The sequence below is a fragment of the Hypanus sabinus genome, chromosome 5 (genome assembly GCF_030144855.1).
Source record: "Hypanus sabinus isolate sHypSab1 chromosome 5, sHypSab1.hap1, whole genome shotgun sequence".
NCBI classification, from domain to species: Eukaryota; Metazoa; Chordata; class Chondrichthyes; order Myliobatiformes; family Dasyatidae; genus Hypanus; species Hypanus sabinus.
Window position 1 is genome coordinate 75,333,329 of NC_082710.1, and position 21,600 is coordinate 75,354,928.

The 21,600-nt window shown below is 43.2% G+C and overlaps 2 protein-coding genes across 9 annotated transcripts in view; one reads left to right on the top strand and one right to left on the bottom strand.

The window, feature by feature from the left end:
• The window catches only part of LOC132394244 (tetratricopeptide repeat protein 39B), a 411,030-nt gene that overhangs the window by 382,155 nt on the left and 7,275 nt on the right, over nucleotides 1–21,600 (bottom strand). For 2 of the 4 annotated variants that reach the window (XM_059970127.1, XM_059970128.1), the window contains exon 1: nucleotides 3,277–3,411. Coding sequence is in view for 1 of the 4 variants with exons in the window: in XM_059970126.1 (XP_059826109.1) it covers nucleotides 3,277–3,416 (140 nt within the window). In the remaining 3 variants the exon portion in view is untranslated. Of the gene's footprint in view, nucleotides 1–3,276; nucleotides 3,417–21,600 lie in introns of those variants that run through there. The other 2 variants (XM_059970126.1, XM_059970129.1) reach the window with 2 other exon arrangements.
• Nucleotides 3,382–21,600, top strand: part of snapc3 (small nuclear RNA activating complex, polypeptide 3) — a 74,750-nt gene continuing 56,531 nt past the window's right edge. For all 5 annotated transcript variants that reach the window (XR_009512232.1, XR_009512233.1, XM_059970131.1 and 2 more), the window contains exon 1: nucleotides 3,382–3,512. The gene's annotated coding sequence lies outside the window, so the exon portion shown is untranslated. The remainder of the gene's footprint in view (nucleotides 3,513–21,600) is intronic.

Consider the following 21,600-nt stretch of genomic DNA (forward strand, 5'->3'; position numbering starts at 1 on the left):
TTGATGTTCTGGAGCATGTTGATATAAGAGAGAGGAGGCATTGGAGTTGTTAAAATACATTAGGACGGATAAGTCCCCGGGGCCTGACGGAATATTCCCCAGGCTGCTCCACGAGGCAAGCGAAGAGATTGCTGAGCCTCTGGCTAGGATCTTTATGTCCTCATTGTCCACGGGAATGGTACCGGAGGATTAGAGGGAGGCAAATGTTGTCCCCTTGTTCAAAAAAGGTAGTAGGGATAGTCTGGGTAATTATAGACCAGTGAGCCTTACGTCTGTGGTGGGAAAGCTGTTGGAAAAGATTCTTAGAGATAGGATCTATGGGCATTTAGAGAATCATGGTCTGATCAGGGACAGTCAGCATGGTTTTGTGAAGGGCAGATCGTGCTTAACAAGCCTGATAGAGTTCTTTTGAGGAGGTAACCAGGCATATAGATGAGGGTAGTGCAGTGGATGTGATCTACATGGATTTTAGTAAGGCATTTGAAAAGGTTCCACACAGTCGGCTTATTCAGAAAGTCAGAAGGCATGGGATCCAGGGAAGTTTGGCAAGGTGGATTCAGAATTGGCTTGCCTGCAGAAGGCAGAGGGGCATGGTGGAGGGAGTACCTTCAGATTGGAGGGTTGTGACTAGTGGTGTCCCACAAGGATCTGTTCTGGGACCTCTACTTTTTGTGATTTTTATTAACGACCTGGATGTGGGGGTAGAAGGGTGGGTTGGCAAGTTTGCAGACGACACAAAGGTTGGTGGTATTGTAGGTAGTGTAGAGGATTGCAGAGAGACATTGATAGGATGCAGAAGTGGGCTGAGAAGTGGCAGATGGAGTTCAACCCAGAGAAGTGTGAGGTGATACACTTTAGGAGGACGCACTCCAAGGCAGAGTACAAAGTAAATGGCAGGATACTTGGTAGAGTGGAGGAGCAGAGGGATCTGGGGGTACATGTCCACAGATCCCTGAAAGTTGCCTCACAGGTAGATAGGGTAGTTAAGAAAGCTTATGGGATGTTAGCTTTCATAAGTCGAGGGATAGGGTTTAAGAGTCGCGATGTAATGATGCAGCTCTATAAAACTCTAGTTAGGCCACACTTGGGAGTACTGTGTCCAGTTCGGGTCGCCACACTATAGGAAGGATGTGGAAGCATTGGAAAGGGTACAGAGGAGATTTACCAGGATGCTGCCTGGTTTAGAGAGTATGGATTATGATCAGATTAAGGGAGCTAGGGCTTTACTCTTTGGAGAGAAGGAGGATGAGAGGAGACATGATAGAGGTTTACAAGATATTAAGAGGAATAGACAGAGTGGACAGCCAGCGCCTCTTCCCCAGGGCACCACTGCTCAGTACAAGAGGACATGGCTTTAAGGTAAGGGGAGGGAAGTTCAAGGGGGGTATTAGAGGAAGGTTTTTCACTCAGAGAGTGGTTGGTGCATGGAATGCACTGCCTGAGTCAGTGGTAGAGGCAGATACACTAGTGAAGTTTAAGAGACTACTAGACAGGTATATGGAGGAATTTAAGGTGGGGGGGGTGGTTATATGGGAGGCAGGGATTGAGGGTCAGCACAACATTGTGGGCCGAAGGGCCTGCAATGTGCTGTACTGTTCTATTCAGAACATTTACAAGGACAAGTATGTCAAAAGGGCCTGAAAGATCCGCGTCACCCCAGCCACAAACTGTTCCAGCTGCTACCATCTGTGAAACGGTACCACAGCATAAAAGCTAGGACCAACAGGCTTCAGGACAGCTTCTTCCACCAGGGCATCAGACTGATTAACTGATGCTGATTTGAGGGTATTTCTATTGACTGTTCTATATATTTATAAACTACTATGATTGCATATTGCACATTTAGACAGAGACATAATGTAAATATTTTTAAAAACACAAAATGCTGGCAGAACTCAGCAGGCTAGACAGCATCTATGGGAGGAGGTAGTGACGACGTTTCGGGCTGAAACCCTTCATCAGGAGCCCTCATCATCGGTCCGAAACGTCGTCACTACCTCCTCCCATAGATGCTGTCTGGCCTGCTGAGTTCTGCCAGCATTTTTTATTTATTTCCAGCATCTGCAGATTCACTCGTGTTACACATAAATATTTTTACTCATGTATGTGAAGGATTTAAGAAATAAAGTTAATTAAAGTCAATTCAATTTCCTTCTTTATGTGTTTGAACAATATTAACTTTTGCTAACTGGTTGAAAACCCATGTTGGTGTGGTCTTTCATGGTTATTATTCTATTATAGATTTATTGAGTATGCCCGCAGGAAAATGAATCTCAGGATTTGTATATAGTGACACATGTACTTTGAGGCAATTTACTAGGATGTTATCTGGTAAGGAACTAAGAGGTACTAAACAGATGGGGTTTGTTATCTTTGGAACGGATGATGTTGAGCGGGCCTGATAAAGAGTTTACAAAGCTACAAATAGCAATACAGCATACAGCATGACATCCAAAATCAGAGCGCACCGGTCTTGGACGAGAAACACTATAAATACAATGACACAAATAGTCAGTTAACAACCGGATTTACTTCTGTTTTCCTTTCGTTATTTGGTAATGCAAAGAATAAATTCCCAAGACCCTCGCTCTCTGAGATGACAATGGAATGGGCATAACAGGGCATTAAAACGTGTCCATAAACAAGGTTGTCGCCGAGACCGGCATGAGCTGCTACAGAATGGTTGTAATAATCGCTCGGTAAAAGCCTTCATCGTCCGTGATTATCGCTGGATACTGATACAATTTCATGTGTTTCAGGTTGATTGTAAACTGTAGGTCGTTAGAGCATGTACGCATGGGCGATGGGGGCGAAATGAGATCAGGAAAGACCTGAATTAATATACACGTCTGTATGTGAACGTACAGGCGGCGACCTCGAAAATAACCCTGTCCCTTCTCAGAAGCACCACAAAATGGCATCGGTAGTCAAAATGTCTGATATCCCGCGGCAGGGATATTGTGCAAGTGCCCGGTGTGCGGTAGAGGGGAGAAAGCGTTACCGCGTTGCCACATCAGGTACTGCAGCGCACGCTCAGTGGGTAACTGTCAGGATTGCAGACGGAAGGAGATTGCCACCACTAGCCAGAGCTTGGTTTATTTTGAGATATTTAAGGACATTCCCGCCTCTTTAGAAGCACGGCCAGAATCCCATCGACCCCACCACCAGTACATTCTAATCCCTCGCCCGTTGCAAAGATATAACAAAACCCGCAGTAGTTTCTTTTAAAAAAATCAAATATTCTCCACAGCTACGAGAGCAACGTGGGGACTATACCTCATCCGCCTCGGGATCGGTGACGTTGGCCATGATCTCCAGCCACTGGGCAAGTCTGTGGAAAGTTTCTCTCGCCGGCACACACGGCGGAGTCGTGCGCTGTCCTTCGTCTCCTTCTTTCCGTCGTATGGTTTCAGTTACTGGAAAAACATTGAGAGCCACTGCTGTTAACCGAGACTCCTCCCCTCTTCCCCCGAATGTAACAGCGCCGGGGAGGAGCTTGCACCTGACCACAGGTACATGCTAATTAGTACATGTTTTCTGCATGTTTATTTAAATAGTATATTCCCCAGACGGTACAGACACATTTCCACTAAAAACAAATTATGTTTCCGTGCGGTAACTGTAGTGTAGATTTTTCCTTTTTGCCCAGAAACCTAGATAAATGATTAGCAGACGAGTTAAAATCCCACTACTTGAACAGAATTAGTTATATCTAGAAATAACAAAATCAAGAACAAATTTATGACATCATTGGTTAATTTTTTTCTATGAAAAGAAACTGTTCACTTATATTTAGGAAAGAAAACCCGCTACCTTTCCTGATCTGACCCAAAAATGATTCTACACGCAACAGATTCTTAACCACTCTGCAAGCTCTTCTCAAAGGAAGAATAAAACTGATTCCAAACATTAACATATCCCAAACTCTGGATTCAAAATCGTTTTGGCTTTTGAACACAGAGCAGTGGAGGAGGGTCTGGATTTCTGTGATCTGTGGTGTTCTTCAAAGACGTGTGTTTTTATTTCTGTTGTTTGTGACACATACACGTGATTTGGACAAGACTGCCTGTGTGCTGATTAGGAAGTTTGCAGATAACACAAAAATTGGCAGAGTTGTGGAGAGTGAGGAAAGTTACCAAAGGATATAGATGGAAGTGTGGACAGAGAAATCGCAGATGAAGTTTAATACAAACAAGTGCGAGAGGTTGTACTTTGGGAGGTCAAATATAAGAGTAAAGAATACAATTAAAATATATATTGGGAACACTGATGAATAAAGAGAAGCTGGTGTGCAAGAAATGGCTCCCTAAAGGTGGTAACATAAGTCAACAGGTCTGTTTAAAAAATATATATACAGTACACTTCCCTTCATCAGTCAGGGTGTTGAATATATAAAAGTCAGTAAATCATTGGCAGCTGTATAAAACTTTGTTTAGAGCACAGTCATAGTATCTCCTGCAGTTCTGATTACCTCATGCAGCAGGATGGAGGCTTTGGAGAGGGTACACAGGAGGTTCATCAGGATGCTGCCTGGATTAGAGAGTATTCATCACAAAGGTTGGATAAACTTGGATTGTGTTCTCTAGTTAAGGGGCAACCTGATCAATTAAATACAATTATGAGAGGCAAACAGGAGTCTTTCTCCCAGAGTGGAAATGTCAAATACTTGAGAAAATAGTGTTAAGCCATGTGCGGAAAGTTTAAAGAAGAGTTATGAAGCAAGTTTTGTTTAAACGATGAGTGGAATGTGACTGAGCAGGCTCTGTGAAAGTGGTGGGAACAGATATGATGGCAATTTTTAAGAGGCACATAAACAGCAAAGAATGGAGGGACTGTGAAGGCAGATGAGATTAGTTTAAATTGGCATCATTGTCAGAATAGACTCCATGGGTTAATTTGCATAATCCCGTGCTGTAAAATTGTTGCTGGAGTAAAGATGAGTGGTAAAATATCAGCACAGAGAGATCATAAAATGAGTGAAGGTAGGATTGGTGTGGACCCGCCCAGCCTATTGGCCTGTTTGCATGAAGTAGATCCGGTCATGTGGAATCTATTTTCCGGTAGTCTATGCAGTGCATTTCTCTCCCTACAGAGGGCAACCTTTCATGCACCAGCATTTACATCTGCTTCAAACTCAAACATATTGTATCTCTCGTTGCCCACAGAAGGTGGTGTGGATTTTCGTGGACAATTCCAATCCTTGTGGTGATTGGATTTTTTTATAAACTATTGCTAGAATGCTGATCTTTGCACCTTCCAGCATTTATTTGGTGAGTTCCCCTCTGAAGCATTTGTGCAGCCAGCGTATAAGACATAGGAGCAGAACTAGGCCATTCAGCCTATCAAATCTGCTCCACCATTCCATCATGGGTGATTTATTATCTGTCAACTCCAATCTCCTGCCTTCTCCCTGAAACACTGACTAATCAAGAAACTATCAACCTCACTTTAAATATACCCAATGACTTGGTCCTGAACTCACTGCAGGAAGCATCCATTTTTTCTAGCATATTCAATAGGTTTTAATGAGATTACCATCATTCTTCTAAAGCAAGTTCAAGCTCAGAGCTCATTTGTTAACCCTTTCATTCCCAGAATCATTCTTATGAACCTCCTCTGGCCCTTCTCCAATTTGAATGTCCACATTTGCTTGTATAGATGCTTCCTTTGGTAATTTATCCACTTGTTTGTTCGCTCCAATACCAACATGTGCTGGAATCCAGGCCAGGCACGTCTATGGAAAAGAGCAAACAGTCAGCAGTTTGGGCTGAGACCCTTCATTAGGACTGGCAAAAAGAGATAAGAAGTAGGTGGGGGGAGGAGAAAAAGCAGTATAATATAGTAGGTGAAACGGGGGGGGGGGGGTGAAGTAAAGAGATGGGAAGTCAATTGGTGAAAGAGATAAAGTGCTGGAGAAGGGGGAATCTGATGGGAGAGGACAGAAGGCTGTGGAAGAAAGGGAAAGAGCAGGGGCACCAGAGGGAGTTGATGGGCAGATAAGGAGATAAGGTGAGAGAAGGTAATGTGGTGTATATACTTAACTCCCGTCGTATGTCACTCCTGATTGGTTAGTCCTCAACCAATTAGGTTTCCGCTGTCCCACCTTGTTTAAAGTCATATTCCAGTTCTGACTTCAAGCGAGACCTAGGCATGTCGATGCCTAGACTGAACATGCCTAGACATTGTCCCTGATGATGATGGCAGAGATTGGCATCAAAACATAGGTTCAAATTGATACCTGGACCCAGCTGGAAGCCTGAGAAGAGTTTATGCGTTATATACGCCAGGAAAGCACTACATCTGATTTTCTAATTGGTAGATCTGTCATGGTGTGAGTAGGGAAATCGATGTCAAGCAAACAAATTGTGAAAAATGGAATCCCCTCACAGAAGTTTTGTTAGTCCATTATTATTTGCTATAATGATAAATGATATACTTTCTAATATAAATAGTCATATCAGAGTATCATTATTTGTGGATGAAAGAGCAATGTGGAAAAGGTGAAAGACTGGGCACGAAAATGGGGAAGCAACGAAATCCATAGAATGTGTTTCACTAGAAAGGGGATAGAACAACACTTCAAACAAAAACTTTATGGTATAGAATTAGAAAGTGTGTATACCTTTAGATTTTTAGGAATTTGGTTTGATAAGAGACTCACATCTTCAACATATAGTAAGGAAATAATAACCAAAAGTAAGAAAGTGCTGAATGTTCTAGGAAAGGAATGGGGAGCTGATTGGAAGTCTTTGAAAGAAATGTATATCAGATTAATAAGATCAATACTGGACTATGGAAGTATGGTATATGGATCAGCATCACACTGATATATTTCAAAGTCAAGCATTAAGGTTAATCAGTGGGGCAATCAGGACAACACCAGTGGTGGCAGTGCAAGTGGAGTCGGGAGAGACACCTCTGGTACTGAGAAGAACACCACTTGTGTTAACATATTTAGTAAACCTACAAGGGCCTGGAGAAAATCACCCAACTAAACAGCTTTTAGATCCCTGCTGGGAAAAGGAAAGAAAGAAAATCACAAGTTTTGCATGGACTATTGAGGGAAAAGTGAAAAGAACAGAAATTAGTAATAAGGCAGTGAGTGCTATGGTGCCTTTTCCTGGGGTGCCTCAGTGCCTTTGTGAAGTACCAGGGGTGGATCTTCAATTATTCAAAAGGAGACAGAAAAAGATAAGTTATTTTAAATCAAGATATAGTTGAATCTTATGTAAATAATAATTCTTATGGGTATTTACAAGTGAATACAGATGCTTCAAAAATAGATGAGGGGTAGGATTGGTAGTGCCTGATTTTAACATTAAAGAACCTTCCTTTACACACTGCTGCACATGCCCCTGTCTGGCATTTATTGTAAAACCTAAGTGGCTCTGATACTAAAGCACATGAATCCAATCACAAACAAGAGAGAATCCGCAGATGCTGGAAATCCAAGTAAAACACCCAAAATGCTGGAGGAACTCAGCAGGCCAGGCAGCATTTATGGAAAAAAGTGGTCAGTCCAAAATGTTGACCGTACTCTTTTCCATAAATGCTGCCTGGCCTGCTGAGATCCTCCAGCATTTTGTGTGTGTTCCATGAATACAATTGTTAATTTTTCTGGTAAGAATGTATTAACATGACATATACGCTAACAACTTTTTCTCCTTCTTCACTGCTTTCAATCTTTTTTATCTCAGTCACCAATTCTCCTTTAATACTTTTCTTTAGTTCCCCGAAGTTTTCTCCAATTTCCATGGTAGCCAATCTGTGGAACATTAAACTGTGTTAAACTTAATTAATTATGCTCATTAACAAAGGTACGTCATCAATTCAACTGTGGTCAATGAACAAAGCTTAAAATGACAAAAATCTGAAAGAATTTCACTCAGTCTTCAGAAATAGTTTTTTTTGTACTGGAACTAATGATCACATGTCTGTGGTGTTTCCACTTAAAAAACTCAGTATATATGCTTCATTTTGAATCAATTCATTTAACTCATTGTGAACACATAATAAATTGTTGGAGGGTGTACTTTTTGTTGGAGGTGTGACAGGGTGGGGTCACGCCTCCGGTGGAGAGGCTTATCGTGTCCATTCTGGGACAGCTCCCTCACCTTTGGTCCCCATGGGCACTCAACTCTCACCTGTGGCTACAAGTAGCTGTTTGCATGTCACAGTGGCCACACACCAGTACACCACTTGGGAAGGAGGGCTAAACCTGATGAGGGTGGCTGGCAGGCCTCATGCCCTGATGAGATAGGGACATGCCTGTCCTAGCATGTGAAGTCAGTTCCTGCAGACTGGACAGATGAGATCTACAGTGTGATCCAACAGCCACAAAGGCTGTAGAGAATGAAGGGCCTGACGAAACAGTGAGTTGCCTGACAAAACAGTGAGTTGCCTGACAAAACAGCGAGGGGCCTGACAAAACAGCCAGTTGCCTGACAAAATAGCGAGGGGCCTGACGAAACATCTTGAGACATGGTCTTGCCATTCCTCGTCTCTCCTAGCTTTAGTGTATTCTTCTTTGCCATTGAAATCCTCTCAATTCACACCTAACCTGGTCATGCTCTCCACCCTCAAAATTTGTAATCAATTTCGCTGCCATTATAGGTTCACATCAGCTTCAGTTTTGTGTCCCATTCATAGAAACCATCTATTTCTTCCCTCCACACTCAATTCAGTTTTTAGACAATGGGGTTTGAATGGTCTTATGTGCATTAAGGATTTGTACACTGATAATATATCTGATAGTTTTGATAACCTGGGCAGTAAATATGGCCTTCCACATAATCATTTTTTTTAAATACCTGCAGATTCGCCACTTAGTCAAGGAAAAATTTCCCTTTTCTCCTGATCTACCACCTGCTATGTTGTGGGAAAAACTCATTTTTAGATTTAATAATAAAGGGCTGCTCTCTGTACTATACTCTTAACTAATGTTTTTGGGAGCTCAAGGTCTAAACAAAACGAGGACTAGGTGGGAGGATGACCTTGGTTTGGACCTGGCTGAGGAATATTGGGCAAAAGCATTGAATAGGGTTCATTCCTCGTTAACATATGCTAAACAATAGACAATAGGTGCAGAAGTAGACCATTTTTGCCCCCCGAGTCTGCACCGCCATTCTGAGATCATGGCTGATCATTCACTATCAATACCCAGTCCCTGCCTTGTCCCCATATCCCTTGATTCCCCTATCCATCAGATATCTATCTAGCTCCTTCTTGAAAGCATCCAGAGAATTGGCCTCCACCGTCTTCTGAGGCAGTGCATTCCACACCTCCACAACTCTCTGGGAGAAGAAGCTCTTCCTCAACTCTGTTTTAAATAACTGACCTCTTATTCTCAATCCATGCCCTCTGGTACTGGACTCTCCCAACATCTGGAACATATTTCCTGCCTCAATCCTATCAAATCCTTTAATTATCTTAAACGTTTCAATCAGATCCCCTCTCAATCTCCTCAATTCCAGTGTGTACAAGCCCAATCTCTCCAATCTCTCTGCGTAAGACAGCCCTGCCATCCCAGGAATCAACCTAGTGAATCTACGCTGCACTTCCTCAATTGCCAGAATGTCCTTCCTTAAACCTGGAGACCAAAACTGTACACAATATTCCAGGTGTGGTCTCACCAGGGCCCTGTACAAATGCAAAAGGACATCCTTGCTCGTGTACTCAATTCCCCTTGTAACAAAGGCCAACATTCCATTTGCCCTCTTCATTGCCTGTTGCACTTGCTCATTCACCTTCATTGACTGATGAACTAGGACTCCTAGGTCTCTTTGCATTTCTCCCTTACCTAACTCTACACCATTCAGACAATACTCTGCCCTCTTGTTCCTGCTTCCAAAGTGGATAACTTCACATTTATTCACATTGAATGACATCTGCCAAGTATCTGCCCACTCACCCAGCCTATCCAAGTCTCCCTGTATTCTCCTAACGTCCTCTTCGCATGTCACACTGCCACCCAGTTTAGTATCGTCAGCAAACTTGCTGACATAGTTTTCAATGCCCTCATCTAAATCGTTGACATAAATCGTAAAGAGCTGTGGTCCCAATACAGAGCCCTGTGGTACCCCACTAGTCACCTCCAGCCAGTCCGAGAAACACCCATTCACTGCTACCCTTTGCTTTCTATCTGCCAACCAGTTTTCTATCCATGTTGAAACCCTGCCCCCAATGCCATGAGCTCTGATTTTACTCACCAATCTATGTGGCACCTTATCGAATGCCTTCTGAAAATCTAGGTACACAACATCCACTGGCTTACCCTCGTCTAACATCCTTGTTACACCCTCAAAAAACTCCAACAGATTAGTCAAGCATGATTTGCCCTTGGTAAATCCATGCTGGCTCGGCCTAATCCTATTACTGCCATCAAGATATGCCACTATTTCGTCCTTAATAATGGACTCAAGCATCTTCCCCACCACTGACGTTAGGCTAACAGGACGATAGTTCTCCGTTTTCTCCTTCCCTCCCTTCTTGAAAATTGGGATAACATTAGCCACTCTCCAATCTTCAGGAACTGATCCTGAATCTAAGGAACATTGGAAAATGATTACCAATGCATCCGCAATTTCCTGAGCCACCTCTTTTAGAACCCTCGGATGCAGACCATCTGGACCCGGGGATTTATTAGCCTTCGGTCCTACCAGTCTACTCATCACAGTTTCTTTCCTAATGTCAATCTGTCTCAATTCCTCGGATATCTTATGACCCTGGCCCATCCATACATCTGGGAGATTGCTTGTGTCCTCCCTGGTGAAGACAGATCTAAAGTACTCATTAAATTCTGTTGCCATTTCCCTGTTTCCCATAACAATTTCTCCCAATTCATTCTTCAAGGGGCCAACATTGTTCTTAACTACCTGCTTTCTCTTCACATAGCTAAAAAAAACTGGGGCTCATACAATTTAAAGTTTACACAGGGTACATTTAAGTAAAGCCAGGCTTGCTGACATATATCCTGGGACAGATGCTGGCTGTGACAGGTGTTCCTTCTCTCTGGCTGGTTTAGTGCATGCATTTTGGTCTTGCCCTCGGCTTGATGGCTATTGGGCACTGGTTTTTAAAATTATCAGTGAGGTTTTGGGGTGACACTGAGACCTTGCCCACTTATAGCTGTATTTGGTGTGGGGGATGATGCCTTGGGGTTAAATGCAAACCAGTCAGATATCATTGCATTTACTTTTGTCCCGTAGGAGAATCTTGCTGGTCTAGAAATCTGCCACTCCCCCAACTGCTACTGCTTGGTTAGAGGACATAATGCTTTTTCTGAAATTAGAAAAAATTAAATTCACTCTGAGGGGGTCTGTGAAAAAGTTCTATTCGAAATGGGGACCTTTCTTGTCATATTTTGGGAGACTTAAGGAATTGCGTATTAGTTGACGGCATTTGATTGTAATTGGGAAGTTGCGCCCCTTTTGACATGCATATGGTTTACCTCACAGGGTCGTTGATGAATTGTAATATGAGCGTATTCTGGATCATCTGACATGTTGTGGATGTGTGTGGGCCTTTGTCTTGAAGTAGTGTGGGGGTATGGCTGTGAAATGTCTGTACTTGTATTTGTGAAGTGTTGCATTGTAAATATATTAACTGCCATGGTATGTTCGGGGAGGGCGGATGAGGGGAGTTTTGTTTTGGGGTAAGATATAAAAGCAAAATGGAGGGAAATGTAATGCATTATGTATTCTGTATTGCGTCATTCCTTCAATAAAAATAATTTTAAAAAATGAAAAGCTGAACCCTATTATTCTTGCAATACCCTACAGTCTCCCTACAATTTTACTCCTCTAATTTCCTGTTGACTATTTGGGGGCCCATAGTACAACCCCAGCAAAGTGATTATCTGCTTCGTACTCACAGGTTCAGCTATAGATCCTCATCAGTAATTTCATTTGTGTGCTTCTGTGCCAATCCCCTTAATCAAAAATACAATTCCCCACCCCTTCTCACCTCTACCCCACCTAAAGCACTTGTACCCTGGAACATTAAGCAGCCAGTCCTATTCCTTCCATAGCCATTTTCTATAATGGAAATAATATCACGGTTATAATAATATAATAATAAAAATAATATAATTTACCAAGCTGTAAATTCACCCACTATTACTGTCAGACCTCTTGTATTGAAGTTAGTGCATTTAATTCACTTGCCTTTCCTTGCTTCCTGCTGTTTTTCTGCCTGTCCTGTATATTCAGCTTGCTGTCACTGACTGTGTCATTTTCCAACATCATCCCAATTGGTCTTATCTCCCGAATTGCAACACCTCAGATTAAATTCCTGTCATTTCTCCATTCATATCTGTAACCAAACAATTTCTACTGTATCATTTGACAGATCTCAACACCATCCACAGCTCCACCTATCTGCATCATCTGCAATCTTACTAAAACCACACTTCCATATATTAATCCATGCCATTTGTACACATCACAAATAATTGAAGCACCACTACAAATCTCTGGTTATGGACCTCCAGCAAGAATAACACCCTTCTACCTCAACCTACCGTCATCCATAGGGAAGGTATTTCTAAATCCAACTGACAAGTCTTGGATCTCATGCACCTTAACCTTCTGAATCACCATATGATGAGAGACCTCTTCAAATGCCTTAATAAAATCCATTGCTTCATCCTCATCAATCACCTTCATCACTTCATGGCACAAAGCTTTGCTGACAAACTCTAGTCATGTCATGTTTATCCAAATATGTGTAAATCCTACCCTTAAGCATCTTCTCCAGTAGTTTTCCAAACACTGATGAGAGTCTCATTGGCCTATAATTTCCTGGATTATCCCCATTTTTATTTTACAAAAGAACATTGTTTATTTTCCAGTCCTCCAGATCCTTGCCTGTTGTTAGTGAGGATACAAAGATCCTTGTAAAGGCCCCAGCAGTCACCTCTCTTGCCTCTGAGTAACCAGGGCAGTGGTCCCCAACCACCCAGCCACAGACTGGTACTGGGCCGTGAGGAAACGATATGATTTGGCGATATGGAACGATATGAGTCACCTGCACCTTTCCTCATTCCCTGTCATGCCCACTGCTGAACTTGAACACATGTGAGGTCATTACACACGCGAGGTCATCAGTCGGTCATTAACCTGCAACTACTCGATGAGCAAAAAACAAATGTCGCTTGAAAGTTTCTTTGGAAGAGGTGGTAGGGGACATAAAAGGCCTAACGATGATGATAACGCAGAGACAGCTGAGGCCGAGACTGCAAAAATAAAGCTTCCTTCAACAGAAAGTACAACCAGTTGTACATAAAATATGGCTTTAATGCGACTGGTGACTCGCACACTCCAAGACCCCTGTGTGAGATATGTGGAGACAAGCTGTCTAATGAGGCAATGAAGCCCTCAAAACTGCTTCGGCAGCTTGAGTCCAAGTACCCTGTATTTAAAGACAAACCCGCTGAGTTTTTTGAGCCGAAAAATGTGAGCAAGCAGGACAGAAGCAAATGCTGAGAGCCACCACCTCCACAATTGCTGCTGCTCTGAGAGGGTCGTACTTGGTGTCTAGCTGTATTGGTAAGGATAAGAAGCCTTTCACTGTTGGTGAAGAATTGATTCTGCCTGCTGCCAAGGACATGTGCCGTGAACTGTTGGGAGAAGCTGATGGCACAGGTTTCTCTTTAAGCTACCACAGTTTCAAGAAGAATCAATGACAAAGCGGAGGACATTGAAGCACAGCTGTTGAAACAGCTTAATGAGTCACCATGGTATGCTATCCAGGTCAACAAGTCTACTGATGTCGACAACAAGGCAATACCGCTGGTTTATGTGCGATATATATTTCAAGACAATGTGCACGAGGATATGTTGTGTGCACTGCCACTGCCAACTAACACAACTGGGGCAGAACTATTCAAGTCTTTGAATGACATGTCAGGCAAACTGGACTGGTCATTCTGTGTTGGAATATACACAGACAGGGCTGCTGCTATAACTGGATGGCTGTCTGGTTTGTTACGAACCCCGTAACTGGGTCACTTACCAGCAAAGATAGAGAGGTCCGTTGAAGTCTGATGGTACTATTTTTAACAGTATTTATTAGTAAAAATACACAAAAATAATATCAATGCAAACATACAGATAATATACGTCGTCAATACTAAATCTAAAAGTGCGGGTATAATAATAATCAATAAGAACTAAGCTCTATCGTTGTCTAGGGAATAATGTATTGTCCGATGGAAATATAAAAGTCACTCAGTTCATTCAGGCTGCAGCTTTTTGGTTGGAGAGAGAGACAGATTTTTGAAACTTGCCGGCTTTCCTTTATCTGATCTTGATCCATATTCGTCCTTTAGCGAGGCCGTTCCGTGGAAGACTTGTCATACGGGCAAGGATGGACATACACAAGCCCCCCACCGGTCTCATATGTTTCTCCTGGTGCATCTAAAGGGGTTGTTCCCCAGACCCTCTTTTATCCTTACTCACGGGGTCTCAGATGTCAATCAGGTTGGGATGATGCAATCCCTCAACCAGCCCACTCAGGTCACCCCGAGGGCTTCAATGAATAGTACAGTACTCAATACACAATTCCGTCTCCAAGAGACAATGGCCGTTATCCGTGGCTTTGTATCGCTGAGGCCAGGACGCAAATTCCAAACCCGTGTGGATCCTGCGTGTCTCTCTCTCATTTCCAGGGTCCCAGACCCGAATTAATAGCGATCTTGCGATTCTCAAAAAGGAGGGGGCTACTTTGTACCCTTCGGCCCCTCAGCCCTCAGAGTTGTGGCACGTTCGTAACAGGTTTCACTACCTGAGTCAAAGAGGTTGCTCCTGAATGCCAGTCTATATTCCAGTCGATATTAACACCCCCCACCCGTCGGCCAGTCCACAAGAATATTGTCAATATTAAAACCCCTGCCATAGGGGACTGTGGTCTTTTCCACTTTGATGCCCTTCAAAAGACCAAGACCAAGCAACAACTCTTTCTAGATCTAACAATGGCCTGCCACATTAGCATTCTTCACACTGGGCTCCCTATCTTCCTTGTCCTTTTTGGTGAATGCTGGTGCAAGGTACTTTTCAGCACCTCGTGCACACCCTTTGACTCCAAGCATAAACTCCATCCTTTATCCTTTCCCTGTATATCCCAGTAGAAGTGGTAGATGCAGGTTTGGTATTGTCATTTAAAGTAAAATTGGATAGGTAAACGGACAGGAAAGGAATGGAGGGTTATGGGCTGAGTGCAGGTCGGTGGGACTAGGTGAGAGTAAGCGTTCGGCATGGACTAGAAAGGCCGAGATGGCCTGTTTCCGTGCTGTAATTGTTATACAGTTATCCTTGTTTTAATGTAAATACAAAATGCCACATTAATCCTATAGTTCCCAGTGATCTATCGTAGCTCTTTTGGCTTCTTAATCCCCTGCTTCAGCTCTTTCCTGCTGTCTCTGTATTCCTTAAGGACCATATCAGATTTTAGCTTTCCAAACATTGCATATGCTTCTTATCTCTTTGACTAAATTCATAGCTGCTCTCATAATCAAAGGTTCAGTTATCCTGCCATATTTGCCCATTCTCATTAATGGAACATGCAAATCCTGAGCTCTGACCAACTGGTCAGACCAACCAACCCTCTACATGAGAGGTGTGGACATGCCAATAACTGCTGTTCCCAATTAACACTTTCCAGTTTATGTTTAATAATGCCGTACTTTCTCACAAGGCCCAGATTAATAACTAATTTGCAACTTACGGAGTTGTGAGCATTTTCTACATGTTCCCCCATTGAAATGTAGGTCACCTGTTCAGGCTCATTTCACCTAACAAGGTCCAGTTGGTCCACTTTGTTTCATGAAACCGTTTTGAATACACAGAAAAATTCTGCTCCATCTAAACCTCTTGCACTATGGAAATTCCAGTCAAAATAGTGGAAGTTGTAGTCACCCACTATGACAAACCTGTTACTTTTACATTTTTCCATAATCAGTCTACAACACACACACAATGCTGGTGGAACACAGCAGGCCAGGCAGCATCTATAGGGAGAAGCACTGTCGACATTTCGGGCTGAGACACTCCGTCAGGGCTAACTGAAAGGAGAGATAGTAAGAGATTTGAAAGTAGTAGGGGGAGGGGAAATGCGAAATGATAGAAGACCAGAGGGGGTGCACCCCCCTTCACCCAAGCTGAGAGCCGGAAAGGTGATTGGCAAAAGGGATACAGAGCTGAAGAAGGGAAAGGATCATGGGACGGGAGGCCGAGGGAGAAAGAAAGAGGGAGGGGAACACCAGAGGGAGAACAGGCAGAGTGATGGGCAGAAAGAGAGCTGTAACATTAATTCTCAGCTCCTAAACTCAATTCCACGATTGATGAAGGCCTCCTTAACCACAGAGTCATATGGACTCGGACCCCAAGATCCCTCTGATCCTCGACACTGCCAAGAATCTTATCATAAATACTATATTCTGTCATCATATTTGACCTACCAAATTGAACCACACTTATCTCAGTTGAACTTCCTCTGCCACTTCTCAGCCCAGTTTTGCATCCTATCAATGTACTGCTGTAACCTCTGACAGCCCTCCACACTATCCACAACACCCCTAAACTTTGTTTTATTGGCAAATTTACTAACCCATCCCTCCACTTCCTCATCCAGGTCAGTTATAAAAATCATAAAGAGTAGGGGTCCCAGAACAGATCCCTGAGGCACATGAGTGGTGACCGATCTCCAGAATATGACCCGTCTACAACCACACTTTGCCTTCTGTGGGCAAGCCAGTTCTGGATCCACAAAGCAATGTCCCCTTGGATCCCATGCCTCCTACTTTCTCAATAAGCCTTGCATGGGGTACCTTGAAAAATGTCTTGCTGAAATCCATATACACTATATCTACTGCTCTTCCTTCATTAATGTGTTTAGTCATCACCAGAGTCTCAGCAATCTCCTCCCTCACCTCCCACAGTAGCCTGGGGTACATCTCGTCCGGTCCCGGTGACTTATCCAACTTGATGTTTTCCAAAAGCTCCAGCATGTCATTTTTCTTAATATCGACATGCTCAAGATTTTCAGTCCGCTGTAAGTCATCCCTACAATTGCCAAGATCCCTTTCTGTAGTGAATATTGACGCAAAGTGCTCATTAAGTACCTCTGCTATCTCCTCCATTTTCATACACACTTTTCCACCGTCATACTTGATTGGTCTTATTCTCTCACATCTTATCCTTTTTTAGCTTTTTTAGAGCTGTTTGTTGTTGAGACTATGAGGGGATCAACTATATTGGATTGACTGTTATGTAATTAACCAGAGGAGATTAGGGGGCTTAAGGTAAAAGAACCCTTAAGAGGCAATGATCACAACATGATTGAATTCAACTTGAAATTTGATAGAGAGAAAGAAAAGTCTGATGTGCCAGTATTTCAGTAGAATAAAGGGTATTACAGAGGTATGAGAGAGGCATTGGCCAAAGTAAATTGGAAGGAGTTGCTGGCAGGGATGACAGCAGAGCAGCAATAAGATCATTAGACATAGGAGTAGAATTAGGCCATTCAGCCCATTGATTGTACTCCGCCATTTCATTGTGACTGAACCCATTCAACCTCGTACACTCGCCTTCTCACTATATCCTTTGATACCCTGACCCATCAGGAAACTTCTGCCTTAAGTATGCCCATGGACTTGACCTCAACCACATTCTATGGCAGAGTCTTCCAGAGATTCACTAAACTCTGGCTAAAAAATTCCTCCTTACTTCAGCTCTAAAAGGCTGTGCCCTCTAGTTCTGGATACCCCCACCACAGGAAACATCGTCTCTACATCCACCCTATCTAGTCCTTTCAATGTTCAGTAGGTTTCAATGAGATCCCCACACATTCTTCTAAATTCCAGTGAGTACAGACCCAAAGCTGCCAAACGCTCCTCACATGTTAACCCCTTCATTCCCAGAATCATCCTCATGAAGCTCCTCTGGACTCTCTCCAAAGACAACACAGGGCCCAAAACTATTGACAATTCTCCAAGTGCGGCCTGACCAGTGTCTTATAAAGGCTCAGCATTATCTCCTTGCTTTTATATTCGATTCATCTTGAATAAATGCCAACAATGCATTTGCCTTCTTTACCACAGACTCAACCTGTAAATTGAACTTCTGGGAGTCTTGTACGAGGACTACTATGTCTCTCTGCACCTCTGATGTTTGAACTTTCTCCACATTTAGATAATAGTCTGCATTATTGTTCCTTTTATGATGCATTATCATACATTTCCCAACACTGTATTCCATCTGCTACATTTTTGCCCATTCTTCCAATTTGTCTAAGTCCTGCTGCAATCGCATTGTTTCCTCTGCACTACTGATCACTCCGCCTATCTTCGTATCATCCACAAACTTTGCCTCAACGCCATCAATTCCTCAGTCAGTCCAGATCGGGAGCAGCATCTCCAACACCATCACACTGAGCACGGGAGCCCCCCCAGCGCTGTGTGTTCAGTCCACTCTGTTCACTCTGCTGACCCACGACTATGCTGCAACACACAGCTCGAACCATATCATCAAGTTCGCCGATGACACGACCGTGGTGGGTCTCATCAGCAAGAACGACGAGTCAGCTTACAGAGAGGAGGTGCAGTGGCTAACTGGTGCAGAGCCAACAACCTGCCTCTGAATATGAACAAAACAAAAGAGATGGTTGTTGACTTCAGGAGGGCACGGAGCGACCACTCCCTGCTGAACATCAACGGCTCCTCGGTAGAGATCGTTAAGAGCACCAAATTTCTTGGTGCACCTGGCGGAGAATCTTACCTGGTCCCTCAACACCAGCTCCATTGCAGAGAAAGCCCAGCAGCATCTCTACTTTCTGCAAAGGCTGAGGAAAGTCCATCTCCCACCCCCCCCCCCCCCCATCCTCGTCACATTGTACAGGGGTTGTATTGACAGCATCCTGAGCAGCTGCATCACTGCCTGGTTCAGAAGTTGCACCATCTCGGATTGCAAGAACCTGCAGCAGATAGTAAGGTCAGCTGAGAAGATCATCGAGGTCTCTCTTCCTGCCAGCACAGACATTTACACTACACACTACATCCGCAAAGGAAATAGCGTTATGAAGGACCCCATGCACCCCTCATACAAACTCTTCTCCCTCCTGCCATCTGGGAAAAGGCACCGAAGCATTCGGGCTCTCATGACCAGACTATGTAACAGTTTCTTCCCCCAAGCTATCAGACTCCTCAATACCCAGAGCCTGTATTGACACCTTACTGTCCTGTTTATTATTTATTGTAATGCCTGCACTGTTTTGTGCACTTTATGCAGTCCTGGGTAGGTCTGTAGTCTAGTGTAGTTGTTTTTTTTTCTCAGTGTTGTTTTTTTACGTAGTTCAGTCTAGTTTTTGTACTGTCCTGTAACACCATGGTCCTGAAAAACGTTGTCTCATTTTTACTATGCACTGTACATAGCAGTTATGGTCGAAATGACAATAAAAGTGACTTGACTTGACATTGACAAACAATCTGAAAAGTAGCAGTCCCAATACTGACCCCTGAGGAACACCATTAGTCACTGCCAGCCAACCAGAAAAGGCCCTTTATTCCCACTCATTGCCTCCTGCCTGTCAGCCATTCCTCTATCCATGCCAGTATCTTTCCTGTAATTCCATAGGATTTTATCTTGTTAAGCAGCCTCATGTGTGGCTTCTTAGCAAATGCCTTCTGAAGATCCATGTAAATGACATCCACTGCCTCTCCTTTGTCACTCTGCTTGTTACTTCCTTGAAGAACTCCAACAGATTTGTCAGGCAAGATTTCCCTTTACACGAACCATGCTGACTTTGACTTATTTTATCATTTGTCTCCAAGTACCCCGAAACTTCGTCCTTAATAATTGACTCCAACACTTTCCCAACCACTGACGTTAGGCTCACTGGCCTATCATTTCCTCGATTTTGCCTTTCTCACTTCTTAGAGTGGAGTGATATTTGCAATCTTCCAGCCCTCCAGGACCATGCCAGAATCAACTGATTCTTGAAAGCTCATGTCTCTGGGATTCTGGGATGTAGTCCATTTGGTCCAGGTGACTTATCCACCTTAAATTGAGTTTGCCTTGCACTTTTTCCTTTGTAATAGCAATGATGTGATTTTCTGGGAAAAATGAGGAAGGTGCAGGATAGATGTATTCCATAAATGAAAAAATACTCAAATATCAAAATCGTCCAACCATGGCTGACAAGGAAAGTCAAAGCTAATGTAAGTCCAAAAGAGAGGGCATGCAACAAAAGATAGGGAAGCTATTAAAATCATACAGCATTAAGAGGGAAAATATGAAATATGAAAGCAAACATTATCAAGGTGGATAGAAAAAGTATATTTTCAAGTATATTAAAAATAAAAAAGAGAGGAGAGTGGATATAGGACTGTTAGAAAATGAGGCTGGAGAAATAATAGTGGGGACAAGGACATGGCTGATGAATTAAATGAGTATTTTGCATCAGTCTTCATGTGGAAGACACTAGCAATAAGCCTGATGTTGTAGTGTGTGAAGGAAGAGAAGTGAGTGCAGTTACAATTACAAGGGAGAAGGTGCTCAAAAAGCTGAAAGACTTAAGGATATATAAGTCACCCAGACCAGATAAACTGTACTCTGAAAGAGGTAGAGGTAGAGATTGTGGCGGCATTAGCAAGATCTTTCAAAAATCGTTGGACTTTGGCATACAGCCTTCTAAACGGGGAGAAGATTCAAAAATCTGAGATGCAAAGGTACTTGGGAGTCCTTGGGCAGAACACCCTAAGGATTAACTTGTAGATAGAGTCAGTGATGAGGAAGGCAAATGCAATGTTAGCATTCATTTCAAGGGGTCTAGAATACAAGAGCAGAGGTGTGCTGTTGAGGCTTTATAAGGCACTGGTGAGGTCTCACCTTGAGTAATGTGAAAAGTATTGGGCTCCTCATTGAAGAAATGATGTGCTGGCATTGGAAGGGGTCCAGAGGAGGTTCACAAGGATGATTCTAGGAATGAAAGGGTTATACATGGAACATTTGATAGCTCTGGGTCTGTACTTGCTGGAATTTAGAGGGATGAGGAAGGATCTAATTGAAACCTTTCAAATGTTGAAAGGCGTGGATAGAGTAGATGTGAAAGGGATGCTTCCCATAGAAGCATAGAACACCACAGCACAGTACAGGCCCTTCAGCCCTCCATGTTGTGCTGACCCATATAATCCTTAATAAAAAAGTACTAAACCCACACTGCCCCATAACCCTCCATTTTTCTTTCATCCATGTGCCTGTCCAAGAGGCTCTTAAATACCCCTAATGTTTTAGCCTCCACCACCATCCCTGGCACCATCCCAGGCACTCACAACCCTCTGTGTAAAAAACTTACCCCTGATGTCTCCCCTAAACTACCCTCCCTTAATTTTGTACATATGCCCTCTGGTGTTTGCTATTGCTGCCCTGGGAAACAGGTACTGACTATCCACCCTTTCTATGCCTCTCATAATCTTGTAGACCTCTATCAAGTCCCCTCTCATTCTTCTACGCTCCAAAGAGAAAAGTCCCAGCTCTGCTAACCTTGCTTCATATGACTTGTTCTCCAAACCAGGCAACATCCTGGTAAATCTCCTCTGCACCCTCT